The 14,958-nt window shown below is 57.7% G+C and overlaps 1 protein-coding gene across 3 annotated transcripts; it reads right to left on the reverse strand.

Moving 5' to 3' along the window:
- Positions 1-1,209: 1,209 nt before the first annotated feature.
- On the reverse strand, positions 1,210-12,336 carry ATP13A1 (ATPase 13A1). Of its 3 annotated transcripts, XM_064281038.1 has the most exons (26): positions 11,947-12,336; positions 10,092-10,181; positions 9,817-10,007; positions 8,677-8,749; positions 8,372-8,527; positions 8,208-8,277; positions 7,999-8,105; positions 7,648-7,777; positions 7,506-7,561; positions 7,109-7,235; positions 6,906-7,043; positions 6,711-6,831; positions 6,238-6,395; positions 5,869-6,044; positions 5,685-5,795; positions 4,668-4,793; positions 4,302-4,410; positions 3,816-4,015; positions 3,638-3,734; positions 3,393-3,550; positions 3,207-3,321; positions 2,730-2,926; positions 2,103-2,245; positions 1,838-1,949; positions 1,601-1,744; positions 1,210-1,524 (listed from the first exon to the last, which is right to left on the reverse strand). In XM_064281038.1, exons 1-26 carry the CDS (start codon positions 12,319-12,321, stop codon positions 1,414-1,416), a joined length of 3,591 nt encoding a protein of 1,196 aa, XP_064137108.1. In that variant the 5' UTR covers positions 12,322-12,336; the 3' UTR covers positions 1,210-1,413. The 3 variants fall into 3 exon arrangements, 2 of the variants coding, with proteins under 2 accessions (XP_064137108.1, XP_064137109.1); XR_010321267.1 differs by lacking the exons at positions 1,210-1,524; positions 1,601-1,744; positions 1,838-1,949 and having other exon boundaries at positions 2,133-2,245; positions 2,730-2,906; XM_064281039.1 differs by lacking the exons at positions 1,210-1,524; positions 1,601-1,744; positions 1,838-1,949; positions 2,103-2,245 and having other exon boundaries at positions 2,674-2,906.
- Positions 12,337-14,958: the final 2,622 nt, after the last annotated feature.

The raw sequence follows: 14,958 nt of genomic DNA on the forward strand, positions 1-14,958 counted from the left end.
GCCCACAGGGCCCCAGCACCCTGCAGTGGCTCTACAACCGTCCAAGGCCTGAGGCGGGTCCAGGGAGCTAAAACCTAGTAACATCGTTGCCCTGGGGTAGTCTTCTGGACCCCGTAAACCACCCCGTCCCGGATGGGACCACGGTGCCCCCTGGTGGCAACCTGACGTCCTGCCCGATTCCCACTTACTGAGGTCTCCTAACGCTCTGGGTCTCAGGCCCCCTCAAAAGCTGGATGAGACTCTTAAGGCCGCAATTACAGGGCAGCTAGCTAGCTCTCCTAGCTACCCTCCCGCAGCGAGTCTCTCAGGCACGTGGGGGAGGGGGTACAGCAAGCCCTGGCCCTACCCACCACACCCCCCAGGAGTCCCCTCCAAGTTCAGTGTGCTCCCCTGAGGGCGGGCGTCTCAGGGATTGCTCTCCCTGGACATTCTGCTTGACTGGAGTGTGCGTTCTCCTGAACCACAGCGGCCTCTCTGCAGGGTGGGGCCTGGTATCCTACTCCTGAGACCCCCAATGCAGGGAAGAGTCTTGAAGCTGCCACTGGGTGCAGGGCAGGGAAATTTCTGCCAGAGGCCACATGCATCTCGTAAAAACGCATCCACATCCCACTCAGTGGCATTTCTGACTGGAAGTAAAACTTTAAAGTATGTTTATAATGTTGCTTTGCTGTTGGGAAGGCCAGGAACACCCAACAGGCCGTGATTCTTGGCACACACTGTCTACTCTGCAATCTCCGCCGCTGCGGGCCTAGCTTGAACATAGTGGTACAAGGCCAGATAGAGCCACTCCCGTCAGACCCTGGCTGCTGGGCCCAGCCATGGAGGACAGTGACTCCAGCCTCTATGCCAGGCCTTGGCCTGGATCAGGGCTTGTGATGACAGGGGCTGTCTCTCTGAACCGAAAATGCCATCAAGAGGAAGACTTTTTGTTCATCACAGTTGGAGGAAAAATGCCAGCCAACCACAGCCTATTAGTTCTAAGCCTCCTTCCAGTTCCTAAAATGTTAAAATGTGAAAAACAGTGTGAAATCAGAGATACAATGCTCGTTAACTAGAAAACCAGGCTTGCAGCTTGGCTGGCTAGGCATGGAACTTTATTATTAATTACCTCACACTGCCTGAAGGAACAGTTCCTCAGTGACCTCCTGGCCCAAGCTCTAGACTGTCCTTACCCCCGTCCCCACAGTGGCAAAGACAGGGAGGCAGGGCTGCTTAAAATCACAATGCTGCTTTATTGACTGAAGGTGCTGGCCCAGGGCTAGTTCTGCTGGATGGACCGCTGACAGGTCCTGCAGGGCCCAGTTTGGCTTGGTGGGCGAGGTGGCTGGTCGAACTGTGGGGCTGGGCTCCCTCAGAGGCCCCACAGGGCTCCCCCAGGCAAGGCCAGTGGGCAGTGGTGCTGGCACTGCCATCTCAGGAAGGCACTTTCAGCTTTGGGGACCCCAGGAAGAACTGCAGGACACGGTCCACCAGGAACGCCAGGAAGAAGTCCAGAAGCAGGACCTGGGCGATGACCAGCTTGAACTGGCCAGGCGGGAGGGGACGTGAGTGGGCAGCCAGGCCCAAGCCAGCCCCAGTCCCCTGCTGCTGCTGCACTCACCTCCACTGGGATGTCCACCAGGCCAAACTGGCTGTTGACATCAGGCGATGAGCCTAGGAGCAGACCAGAGATGGCCAGGATCGACACGGCCAGGCTCCACACCAAGGGCTTATTCTCAGTCAGGCTCTCCATAAAGGGTGGGCCCTGTGGACAGACAGATGAACCAGCATTACCTGGAGATGGGGGGAGGGGGAGGTGGGTGGCAGACTGTGCTACATGCGGGCAGCGAGGCCTCACCCTGTAGTTGATGGCAAAGGTGGCCGTCTGCATGGCCATGGCCATGATGTACACCGTGCTGTTGACCAAGCTTGGCTCAAACTCCTTGTACAGGTCCACGAACTGCTCCTGCCTGCAGGCCGTGAGGTCAGGGCACCCACTGGCCCCACACTGCCACGCCCCCCTCGTAGGCACAGGGACACTCACATCCCACCCCCCCCCCACCCTCCCCGAGCAGGGCTGTCACCTCCTCTGCCCTCCACGGATGCGAGGTCTAGGCACTCACTTGGCGGGGCTCCGGGCCTGGGCCTCACTGTACAAGTAGACCAGGCTCAGGAAGTGAACTAGGAACTGCAGCATCACCGTGAGCACCGTGTACAGGTTGAAGATGTTGGGCAGGGGCCGCTCTCGGGAGAGAGTCTTCAGGGGCTGTGGTGCAGGGGCAGGGCCCTGGTTCACCCTGGGAGTCCCCAGCAGCCCACAGACCCACACCAGCCCTCCACGTCAGCAGCTGCATCCCCTCTGTCTCGCCCCATGGCAGCCATGGGGTTTTAAGATCGTGAAACAGATGGTGACTGCCCTGTCTCAAGCCCTCCGGTCCCACTGCTTGTCTGTCCTTTCTTGTCACCGCACACCTCTGAAGTGTTCTCAGTGACCCACGTCCCAGCCTGTCTTCGGTCTGTGAGCTCCAGGGAGTAACTGGTCCAAGTGGCTCACCCAAGAGCCTGGCCCGAGTTGCCCACACTCGGAGGTGCATGGCGGGTGGAGCTCAAGGGTCTGCATCTGCTGCCCGCTTCTGGGTCATCTCACCATGAGCAGCCACCAGGCCCAATCCTTGTCGGTAACATGAGGTGACGCCCACCCCCCAGGAGGAGGCTGAACTGCTCAGCTTCGACGGTGAGGGCCAGCCCACCTTGGAGCGGGAGATGAAGAGGAAGCAGCCGGCCAGCAGCAGCCCTTGCAGTGTGGCCTGGAAGTCACTGAATTTGACGCCGTCCAGGTAGAGGACGCTCTGGCTGTAGGCCAGGATGAGGGCGTTCAGCGCCAGGACCTTGAACATCTGCAGCGTTGTCACCAGCGTGCAGCGGCCCTGTTTGATCACGTGGCAGACTGCGGGGCGGGGAGGGCAGTTTGGGCATGGGGCAGGGGCACGGGAGGGGCGGTATGGGGCAGGGGCATGGGGCTGCTGGGGCAGACCGCCATGGGTACTAGGGGCGTGGCTGGGTGGGCAATGTGGGCTCGGGAATGGTGGGGGACAGGAGAATGGTAGGGAGTTGAAGCTGGAGATGGGGGAGCACAAGGGCAGGGGAACACAGGATGGTGGAGGCACATGGGTGCTGGGGGCCATCAATCAGGTGGGGACAGGGGATCAGAGAGAGCCAGGACTCACTGCACTGGATGGATGAGAGCTTGGAGGTGAAGGGTGCAGCGATGCTGGCATCTCCCAGCTTCACAATGGGCATGCTCTCGTCCTCAAGGTCCCGCAGCACCTGGCTCAGGCGATCCTGCAGGGACGGGGGCACCCGTGACACCGTGGCTGGGAGTACCATGGCCCCCCCATCCCGACAAGACTCACCCGTTGGGAGGCTGTCTGTTCGTCTGAGGACAGGAGCCCCGATCTCTGCCTGGATGCCCGTGAAGGGCCCCTGATACCACTGCTCAAAATGGGGCCATCCCGGGGCCTCCGCCGCCGCTCCACCACCCGCTCAGGGGCATTGGCCAGGAGCGCCACACCTGGGAGGGGGTCTGTGTCAGCAGCCAAGTCCCGCACCTCCCCCTCCGACCAAGGTCCCCTAACCAGGCCCCTGGTCCAAGGCTCACCCACATCGGCATGCTTCAGGGCACCCACATCATTGGTGCCATCCCCACACATGAGGGTCACATAGCCCAGTTCCTTCAGGCTGGTGACGACAAACTCCTGTGGGTAACAAAGGGCAGGGGGTTGAGTAGGGGATGGCATATTTCGTCCCCCCCCAGGCCCCCATGTCACGTCACTCACCTTCTGCTTAGGGGCCACGCGGGCAAACACCCGCACGTGGGGGATGAGGCGCAACAGCTGCTGGGGGTCCACGGCCTGCAGGTGGGCGAGGCTGTCCCCCGTGAGGCACAGCGCATGCTCCAGGGCCAGCGCCTTTGGGGAGCCCTCGGCCAGCGGCAGCACGATGCTGCCGTCAATGGAGCACCACTCACATGGTCGGCCTACAGGGTCGGAGTCAGGTGGTTGGGACAGGGGCCCAGGGTATAGAGATTAAGGTCAGGGGACAGGAGGGGATGGGAACCCGGGTTTGGGGCTGTCATCTCTGTCATGGTGACCTTGGGGGACTGTCCTGTGGCTGCATAACTCTCATACCAGGCCTTGGAGTTCCTCACTCGCCCACCCAGCAGGGAGCTCTGCAGCCCACGTGCTCCAGGCTGGACATTGGGGCTCAAACCCTCAGTTGCTGTGGTGCCAAGTGACCTGGGGGTGGCTCAGCGCCTAGCTCACCCATCTCTGTGGGAGGCTGCAGGATCAGCGTGTGAGCCTTGTCAATGAAGTGTAGCTCCTGTGCCACATGGCAGGCGGTGAGTGGGTTGTCACCTGTGATCATTACCACCTGGGCGGACGGTGAGCTTGGATCAGCAAGGTGTGACAGGGGTGCTGGTCACGAGAAGTGTGCTTCCCTGAGAACACCCGCAGATCCTCTTTCTGGCCCAAATTAAGAGCCACTGTTGTCTCTCATTCTACCACAGCATGGAGTACCGTGCCCCTTGCCACCCTCTGCTTCCCTGGCCCACCAGCCCGCCTGCCTGGGGAGGCATTCAGAGAGCCCAGGGAGAAGCCTGAAGACTGTGGAGGAGCTGGCAGCCATACCCGGTGGGATGCGCTCTGGATCTCACGGATCACAGCCTTGGAGTCAGCCTTGAGTGGGCAGGAAACCACGATGAAGCCAACAAATCTCAGGTTGCACTCGAGTGCCTCCCGCTTGACCTCCCGGGCCTGTGGGCAGACGAGAGGTGCCTTGTGACCCAATCCCCACCTCAGCACCCAGCCACAGTGCTCGGCAGGGCCTAGGTGGTCCTAGCCCCCAACTCTGTGCCTCAATCTGGCCTCCTGTGGTACATTTTCTTTATAAGCTATTTTCTTACTTTCTACCACCCCATGTCCCTGCCCTCACGGAGCCCATACCCTACTGGGAGAGACGCAGGCAAAGAAGCCACAGAAGTCACTGTCAAGGGCAACAGACGGAGAACGAAAGAGATAGGATGGAGCAGATTGGAAGCGGCATCGCTGGGGGGTTCAGGGGCCTCGGAGTTGGCGAACAGTGAGCCTGTGCTCCCAAAGTCTCCAGACATGGGAGCAGCATGAACAAAGGTCCTGGGGCAGGACCCTGCCTGGTGTGTTCCTCAACAGCAAGGAGACTGGTGACCAAGAGGGACGGGAGAGAAGCAGCCATGAGACCACAGTAGGGGGCTGTGGAGGCTCTAAGTGCAAGAGCATGATCTGCCATATGTTCCAGAAAAATCCCTCAGCTGCTGGGCTGGCAGACTGAATGAGGGCAGAAGTAGGAACATGCAGATGCTATTGATGGGGGGCAAGGGTGCTCTGACAGCTGGTGGGATTTGTGTGAGATGAGACTGCAAGTTTGAGGGTGGGAGATCCCCAGGCTGCGCTGACTGGGTTAGGGCAGCGGGGGAACAAGGATGGGGTTGAAGGCAAGGCTGGGTTGCTGCATACACCCGTGTGGGGCAGGGAGGGGCCAGACCCCCTGTAGCCACAAGACCAGTCCTGCAGGGGCACAGATGGCGAGGGGTGGCCCCCTGCCAGGCACAGGAGGGCACAGCCAAAGGAAGTGTTTGATGGGTGGCTGCAGCGGGCACCGGGCCCTACCTGCTGGTGGGTGAGGTGCCCCAGCTCCTTGTACCCCAGAGCCAGCACGCGGGCCCCTTCCCGGGAGATCTCGGTGTGGATGTTGTGGTAGTCAGGTGGGCACTGGGAAAACTGCAGGGAATGCAAGCCGACGTCACCAAATGCCCCCTACCCTCAGCCCCCGACCCAGCCCAGGCCAGCTCACCATGGAGTGCAGGGTTTCAGGGGCCCCCTTCACAGCCGCGATGTAGCAGAGGTCGGTGGAGCCAAGCTTCTCGTAGGAGGCGAGCACGGACATTCGCTTTAGGGCACTGGCAAAATGAAAGCGCTGGTGAATTTTCAGCCCCTGAGTTTTAATACTTCGGGGAAATACTTTCTCATCTGGAAACAAATAAGCAGGAGTTCTGAGAGGCTTTGCTCCATGGAAGCAGCCAAGCCCCAGCCACTCCCAACTGCCCTCCCTACCCCAGTGCCCAGGGGCTGTGAGGAGTCAGGGTGGGCAGGACTCCACTGGACAACAGGGCACCGCCAGCCCGGTCTGGGGCAGGGTGGCAGAGCATGGGGCCCAGCTCACCCTTGGTCAGCGTCCAGTCCACAGCTGTCAGCATGGCCTTCTCAAGGGGGTCGCCCACAAGCGTGCCATCATCAAGCTGCACGAGGGAGTGGCATGAGGCAAGTGCCCGGTGTGTTTCTACAGGGATATTGGACACGGGGGTCACCTCCTTCCCGTCTCTGCAAGGACGGGAGACAGCAGGTTGAGGGCAGAAGGGCCAGCCAGCTGCCCCAGGAGCTGCACAAGGCCAATCCCCCACCCCGGGGAAGGTCGTCAGCAGGGCATGATGGTCACCTCCAGTCAGAGGCCCTGGGGCTCCCTCAGCTGCCCTGGAACTGAGCCCACCCTCCATGCTCTCACCTACCAAGAACCACTTGGGGGCTCTGGGTGCTGCTGTGACCCCAAGTTGGACCCCCAAGGTCTGGAGACCCCTGTCCTCCCTCCCCTGGAACCCGTACAGGGCTCTACCACCCCCTCCCATACCCCACGCTCACCGGAGCCCAGCCACGCCACGTACTACCAAGCTGTCGCTGGTCAGGGTGCCTGTCTTGTCGAAGCAACACACCTCGACCTTGCCAGCGAAAGGGATCCTGAAGGGCTCTGTGCAATACATGTCTGGGGGTGCAGAGGGGGTCAGGGTCATGCTGGCCCCCACCCCCACCCAGCCCCCCACCCAACCCAGCACGCACAAAGCTTGGCCAGGGCGATGAGGGAGGTGTTGACAGCAAGTGACAGCTCAATGGGCAGCTCGGGGGGCACAACGGAGGTGAGGATCAGGGTGCACTCCAGGAACAGCTTGTAGCGGTTCCGGCTGGGGTCCTTGGTACCTGCGGAGACAGGGGCTGCAGCCTCGGCAGGAGCGGCGTGGAGCCCAGGGGGCCACGGGGCTCACCTTCGATCCACACATAGGCAGCTGCTGCAATGGCGAAGACCAGGAGGAAGAGGATGAAGATGAAGGTCTCCAGGTTGTTAGCGGTCACCCTCTTGACCCCAAAGAGGATAGTCCGCAGCAGCCTGCCCTGGGGAAACAGACAAGACAGGCCTTTCCTGGGGGGTTGAATCCGACCCCCCAAGGCTGCTCTCAGAGATCCCTACCCACCCAGTGATGTCCCCTACTCACCCAGTAATGCCTCTGCTCTCTTGAAAATCACCACTGCCCCTGCCCTCTCCAGAACCAGCAATACTCAGGACCAGTCATGTCCCGTCTCTCCCACCTTCCATCCACTCAGTGATGCCCCCCACCTTCTCCAGAAACAGTGATGCACCCCCATCCCAGCAACGACTCCCACCTGGGATGTGTTGAATCCAGTTCTCAGGACGAAGGCCAGGCATCCGTTGTCGACCGCTGTGGAGACAGGCAAAACCACCGTCACACAGGCAGATTGCAGGGGAGAGAGCAGGGCTAGGACAACCGAAACCCCAGGCACCTACGCTTTAGGCCCGTGCTGGCCTTCTGAGGAGGCATGTGCTGTACCACCTTGGTGCCCCCAAAGATGACATGCAGCCGGGAGTCGGCCTGGAGGTCCAGCACCCGCTCAGGATCGAGCTCCTCAATAGGCTCCTGGCAAGAGGAGGAGCGACAGGGACCCTGAACCTCTGCAGAGCTAGGCTGGGGTCATGCATGGCCAGCATGACCTCACCAGACCCCCCACTCTCACGATGCTGTCCACCCCTGGCCTTGTCCAGAATTCGCCCTGAAGGCTGAGGTCTCAGCTCCCCACCCGCCCAACTTCAGGTGCCCAGTCACCCTGAAGCCCTCCGTCTCCCTGTCCCAGCCCACACCTTCATCTGTGGTACCGACTCCCCTGTGAGCATGGCCTCATCCACGATGCAGCGGCCTCGCAGTAGCAGCACATCACATGGCACCAGGTTCTCCTGGGGGGAGCGGCCTGTGGTAGTAGGGGGAGGAGTTAGACCAAGGATCATCCGCAGCAGCCTGCCCTGGAGAATGTGGGCGGGGGCTCCTCTGGGCACAACGGGGTCACCCTCACCAATGGAGACGATGTCTCCAGGGACCACCTCATCACTGGCCACGGGCCTCCATTTTCGGCTCCGATAGACCTGGGTGAGGGAAGGAGGGAGAAGGGTGTAGTGAGTACTGGGGTGGCTGCCCCACATCCACCCCCGACCACGTCCTCCCCGACCACAGCCACACCTGGATCATGTGGGGCTTGTTGCCCATCTTGCGGATCTCTGACATGTTCCGCATCTGCTGCTGCACAAGCGAGGCCTCGAATGCCACCAGCATGGACAGCGTGAAGACACTGTAGTACCAGTACTCATCTAGGCACCAGAGCCCTACGCACAGCACCTGTGGGAAGCAGTTATCTGTCCTGTCCTGTCTCCCCGACCACGAGGATCCCACAGGAGACAGGTTGGCACGCTCAGGGCTGCTCGTCTAGGGTGTGGTGTTAGGGTTTGGAGGGCAGACGGGGGGCAGGGGTCAGAGCTGTGCATTACCTGGAACACAAAGAAGGGGGCCGTTGCTCTCTCCTTGAAGAGCTCTGAGAAGTCGGGCACCACCATCTCGGCCCTGTGGGAGATCAGACTGTCTGCTCATGGTATCTGGGGAGGGGGCACCAAGCAAGGAGCCACGAGGGGGGGTGGTGCCTGACGGGCATCCAGTGGGACCTCACATATCACTGTCCCCTCATGTCTGCACTGACTGCCCTCAGTACTCTGCTCTGCAGAATCCAGATGGAAGCTCCTGGACCCTCCCAACTGGGTGAAGCCTGTATGTGAGCCCCTCTGTTCATCTTGTCAGTGACACAGGTGACGACAGAGGTGGCGCTGCAGCAAAGTGCCCCAGCCCCAACCTCACTCTGGAGAAGCTGTGTGTGGACCTGGATTTTCTGAAAAAGCTTCCTGAGTAAAAGCCCCAGTGCGCACAGAGACAGGCCGAGGACACTTTCAGGCCTTGTCTGCATGGATGTGGCTGAGACGGATACGTGAGGAAAGGGAACTGGGGGCTATGATCCCAATGTCACCACGACACCAACACAAGTCAAGCCGGCATGGGGTAGATGGGCACCTGATGTGGTAACAGCACAACAGTTAGCGACTGGCTGAGTAAGAAAACACTCCCTGGAGGATCTGAGAACAGCTGTCAGGGTGCAGACCTCGCCCCTCCGAGCCAGGTGGGCACTGAAGCTTTGTGAAAGCAGGATGGGAGGGCCCACAGAGCACCCCATTCTACATAACACACAACAAAAGCGCAACAAATGGAGTGACCCTGTCACCAGTGCCTTTCCATCGTGACTCCAAAAGTGCCAGGATATACATGAAAGAGCAGTGAGATCTAAGGTAAAAAACTTAGATCAAGGAAAAGAAACCAAAAGACCAAAACAAGGACAGATGGCGTCTCACAGCTGCACACACTCAGTCCAGCTGCGCCCCAAGGAGGTGAAGGGGGGAGTGGTGGCCCAGAGAATCCCTTCAGTGGCAGGGCCCAAGGCTGAGAGGTTGTATAAAAAAGGTGGATCCCTCCGTCCCACTCCCCCAGACACACTGACTCAGGACTGAGGGGAGCAGTAGCAGAAGCATGAAAGAGCCCCAAAACTGGACCCTCTTGGGAGGAGGCAAAGGGAAGCTGACACTCACTTGTTGCTCCCAAACTTCTTCTCGGCCGCACGGATCTCCGCATCCTCCTGGAAGCCCCTGTTGCTCTGGTAGTATGCAAAGGCATTCCCCACAGGGAAGGCCACAGGAAGGAACTGCTTCTTCTCATGGGCGTCGTAGGAATACTTAATTTTTTGGAATTCGAAAGACAGCACCTCCCGCCCATCTTCGCCCTGTGGTGAAGGCATGCGTGTCACCTGGGGTCAGCACTGGGGTTCTCCCCACCAAGCCTTGTTCCCAGTTCCTGGGGGACCTACCTCATCTCGGTGCAGGGCCACAAGCTCAGCGGAGCCGTTATTGGGTGTCGGCACCACCTTCACAAGGGTCACTTTGCTTGGGTCATACTCCTATGAAGGGCAGAGGACTGTGGTCAGCACTTCCCAAACGACAGCCCCTCAGCCTCCCCGGAGAATGTGCCACAGGGCTCCAGTTCACCAGGATGTCGGAAGGCACTGGACATCCACGTAAGCAGGAGTGCTGGCACACGGCAGGCCCCCATGCCAGCCCACCTGGCCTTCTGCGAGCCCTCCCCTTCCCTGCACGGGCTGCTCCAGGGTGACTGGGTGAGTGGTTCTGGCCCTCATGCCTCCTCTGCTGGGACATGTGCCTGCATGGCCACTTACTGCTAAGGGTTCCAACATCCCGTCCTTGGCAGGTCCCCCTCTCTTCAACACCATCCCCCAGGATGAGTTTTGTCTCCCCCACTTCCTAGCTCCACAGAGGTGGAAGGTCTGGCTGGCATGCTCACTGCTACTGCCCCTGCAGTAGCTCATTAACCCACCCTGTGCTGCATGGGGAACATGCTGGTGACCGCAAGAACAAGCCCTCCCCTTGGGAGTCCACAGGCCACAGGAGCAGAAGTGAGGACAGACACAGCTACTAGCTCTGGTAAGCCCATGCCAGAGTCTTGCAGATGTCACCTTGGTGTCTTTTCACGGTGGCACCCAAGGCAGGTGCTGCAGTTCTCATTTTACAAACAGGGGCACTGAAACCCGGGGAGAAGCATCCCTGTCTGAGATGTGACACAAGCCCATGTCTACTCTTCTGACCCCACAGTGTGCCCAATCCCAGAGAGGACAGTAATAATAGTCACGCTTTCCAGGCAAAAAGACAGCTACAAGTATGGGGTGTCACACTCCCCCCAACTCCCTCCATCATCTTGTCACCTGCTGGGGTCTTCCCATGCACCCACTTAAAGCCAAGCCCAGAAGTGTGAGCCCCTTCCCTGGGGATAAGACTTGAAGAGAAGAATGGAACGGGATGAGTCTGCACTCAGAACAGGTAACCTATGGATCCAGTGCACATTTGGAGCCAGAGAGGAGCTGCCTATCTATTTACAGGCCTGGACATCGCTCCCCCCTCCCCTTCTTCCGGCAAATACATGCTTGGAAGTGTTTGCAGGAGGAAGGGAAAAACAGGGGCCTCAGCAAATAGGGTTCAGTGCCCATGGCTCCAAGCCTGCCAGTATCACCTGAAGTGGGACCAGATGGTGGCGGCACCGTCCTCAGATGTCAACTGCCACCCACAGCAGCTCACAGTGACTGCTGGTGGACTCACAGAGGAGCTCCTGCTCCTCTTAAACACTGCTGACTCTGTATTTACTTTGGGGGAACTGTGGGGAAGCCTCCCAGCACTACTACTCAGCTCTCTGAGCAAGCGGCACCCGTGCCCACCTTAAATAGACTGGGATGCCCACCCCACAGGTCCCGCTTCACATTCTGAAAACCAAGGCAGGAAGAAAGAAGAGAGGCAGAACTGTTTCCTGGAAAACAACTGACTGCCTACTACTATGAGCAACTAGCATTAACAAGTCCTACTAAACAGCGTTATGCTAAACTCATTTACAGCTACTATACTCCTACGGCTCAAAACACTCCACAGAAGAACCTACACCAGGATTGCTCAGCAGGTCACAGTGGGGCCACGATGAAGCCTGAGCCAAAAGAGGACCGCGGAGCCTGAAACCTGGGGAGGCGGGGCCAGTCCAGGAAGCCCCGGCGCTCAGAGGTGAGCCCAGGCCAGCAGGCGACAGACACGAAGGGTGCGCTGGGACCCGCGGCGGGGCCGGACCTTGCGGGGGGGGGGGGGTCGGTCTCGTGCGCGCGCGCTTACCGGGGTGCAGGTGAGCGCGCAATGCGCGTGCACGGACCAGTGTCCCGAGAGAACGGTGAGCGCATGCGCGAGGCAGATAGTGGCGAACACGAGCAGCGCAGCCTCGGGGATCTGCGTCCAGCTGCTGCCCCAGCCCCAGAAGCCGGCGGCCGCCGCGCCCAGCCAGGCTGGGTACAGCAGCCCTGCGAACGGCAGCACCGTGAGGCGCCGCAGCAGCGCCAGCCGCCGGTACGGCCACACGCCGGCGACCAGCTCGTCCCCGCTCGCTACGAGCGCTGGCCCGGCGGGAAGGAGCGCGCACGGCTGCGGCCCGGGCCTAGGCTGCCGGCCGGGCCGGGCCCCGCAAGGTACCGCGTTGCCCACCGCAGCCGCCATCTTCCCCAGCGCCGCGCTCGCTTCCGGGCGGAGGCTCCGCCTCACTTTCGAGGTTTCACTTCCGGTAAACTCTGGGCACCTCCATGGCGCCCGGGACTAGGCAGAAGTAGGGCAGCATAGGAGCTGGGTACGGAAGTGGCTACTGGGCACCGCCATGACTGGTGGTGCCTGTATGAGAGTCCGGGCGCCGCCATGACAGAGAGGGTGTGAAAAGGCCTAGGCTGCCTGTCAGCGCTTCTACGCCGACGAGACCGGAAAAGACGAGACCGGGTGGGCCGGGCGCCACCATGACAACCCGAAGCAGAGCGTCCCGCGGGGACTACGCCCGCTTCGGCCTCGTTCCGTCACGAGGGGCGGGGCCTAAATGCTTCTGTTCCAAGGGGGCGGAGCCTAGAACCTGGGGAGGCGGGGTCAGTCTGGGAATTCTGGCGCTCAGCGAGTGAGGGTTGCGGGGTGGATTGGGGGGGTCTTGAGTGGGTCTCATTTTAAAAATGTTCATTAGATATTTAAATTTTCTAGGTCATGTTGTATATGTTTAAGATACATAAACGTAAAACTTTTTATGGTTAGGATTGTGGTCGGGGTTAGAGATTGGAGGTTCAGGTTTAGGGCTCAAGTTTAGGGTTCAGGGTCAAGGTCAGGGACTAGGGTCCAGGGTTAGATGAAGGTGAGGGTGAGGGGTAGACATAGCGGTAAGGTTTACAGTTTAGAGTTGGGGTTGGGGTTGGTTTAGGGTCAGGGTCCAGAGTCCAGGTCCTTGGTCTAGGGTTAGGGTTCTCAAACTCTTCCAAAAAATAGAAGAGGAGGGAACACTCCCTAACTAATTCCGTGAGACCAGCATTACCCTGAAACCAAGCCAGCCAAAGACCTCACAAGAAAAGACTAATATCTGCTATATAGATACAAAAAAGCCTCAAAATACTAGCAAACGAAACTCAGCAGCATATTAAAAAGGTCATATATCATGACTAATTGGAGTTATCTGAGGAATAGAAGAGTTGTTCAACACATGAATATAATCAGTGTAATACACCACGTTAAAGGAAAGAAAAACACATGATTGCTTCAATTGATGCAAAAAAAAAAAATAGACAAAATTCAACACCCCTTCATGATAATAGCACCCAGTACACCTCAACATGATAAAGAGCATTCATAAAAAAACCCACAGGATACTCAGTGATGAAAGACTCGAACCTTTCTTTTTAAGATCAGGAACAAGGAAAGGATGCCCACTTTCACCACTGCTATTCAACATTGTACTGGAAGTACTGGCCAGAACAATGGGGAAAGAAAAACAAAAAGGTGCAAAAGAAGAAATAAAAGTTTCTATTTGCAGGCGATATGACTTCATATGTAGGAAATCCTAAAGAAAACACACACACAAACATGTTAGAGCTAATATATTCAGGAAAGTTGCAGGATGCAAAATCAACGCATGTAGGTCAATAGAATACATACGAGAATCCCAAAATAAACCCAGAAATCTATAGTTTATTCATTTCCAACAAGGGCATCAAGACCATTAAATACAGGGAAGGAACAACCTGTTCAGAAAATGGTGCTGGAAAAACTGGGTATTTTATGCAAAAGATTGAACTTGGACCTTTACATCACACCATATACAAAAAGTAACTCAAAATGGATCAAAGACCTAAATCTAAGAGCTAAAAACACATACGTTAACAGTGTACATAAAATTAAAGTTACCTTAAAATTATTAAAATGGAAATTTTTGTTTTATGTGACTATTAAAATGGAAAATAGAACAAACCATAAAGTATATGAAAAACAAGAAAAATACTACAAAACAAAGAGATGTTTTCTCAGGCAGGGGACACAGAGAGTCGGGCTGAAGCTAGCACTGGCTGTAGCTTAGGGCCTGTGCTGGAGCGACGTCTACAGCTGGTGCTGTTGGTGGAGCTGGTGCTGAAGTAGCTCATGCTACATCTAGCTCTGGTGTTGCTGTAGAAGCTGGCTCGAGCTCACGATGTGGTACTAGAGCTGTATCTGGAGGTGACAGAGGATGGAAATCCGGCACTAGAGCAAGCTCTACTTCTGGTGCTGGAGCTGGTGATGGTGTAGCTCGTGCTAGATCTAGCTTTTGTATTGGTGCAGGAGTTGGCTCTACCTCAGCAGGTGGTACTAGAGATTGTTCTGTAGCTATCATTCAGTGTGGGTATGGCACTACAGTAGACTCTGTCTCTGGGTGTGGTGCTGGAGCTAGCGATGGAGCTGTCTCTAACACTATAGGTGGTCCTAGACCTACCTCTGGTGTTGGTGCAGGAGCCAGCTCTACCTCAGGAGGCTGTGCTAAGGCTGGCTCTGGAGATGGCTCTATATCTTGAGCTGTTTTTAGAACTAGCGCTGGAACTGATGATGGACCTGGTGTTAGAGCTACAAGAGGAGAAAACTTCACAAACATGGCTGTTTACCCTTGTGCCTTACCAAAGACAAAAATCATCCCACTGCCATTAAGAGAAGTCCAAGCCTAATAACTCCCTGCCAGAAAATCTTTCCAGGCTGCAGTCTACCACATGAGAGGTCTGAGGTTGCTCTGAGATCAGGCCCAACACCAGCTACTGGAGGCTCCTGCCTGTGTTACAACCTGTGCTCCTCCTCACAGGCCCACATGAA

The sequence above is a fragment of the Loxodonta africana genome, chromosome 3, assembly GCF_030014295.1.
Source record: "Loxodonta africana isolate mLoxAfr1 chromosome 3, mLoxAfr1.hap2, whole genome shotgun sequence".
Lineage (NCBI taxonomy): Eukaryota > Metazoa > Chordata > Mammalia > Proboscidea > Elephantidae > Loxodonta > Loxodonta africana.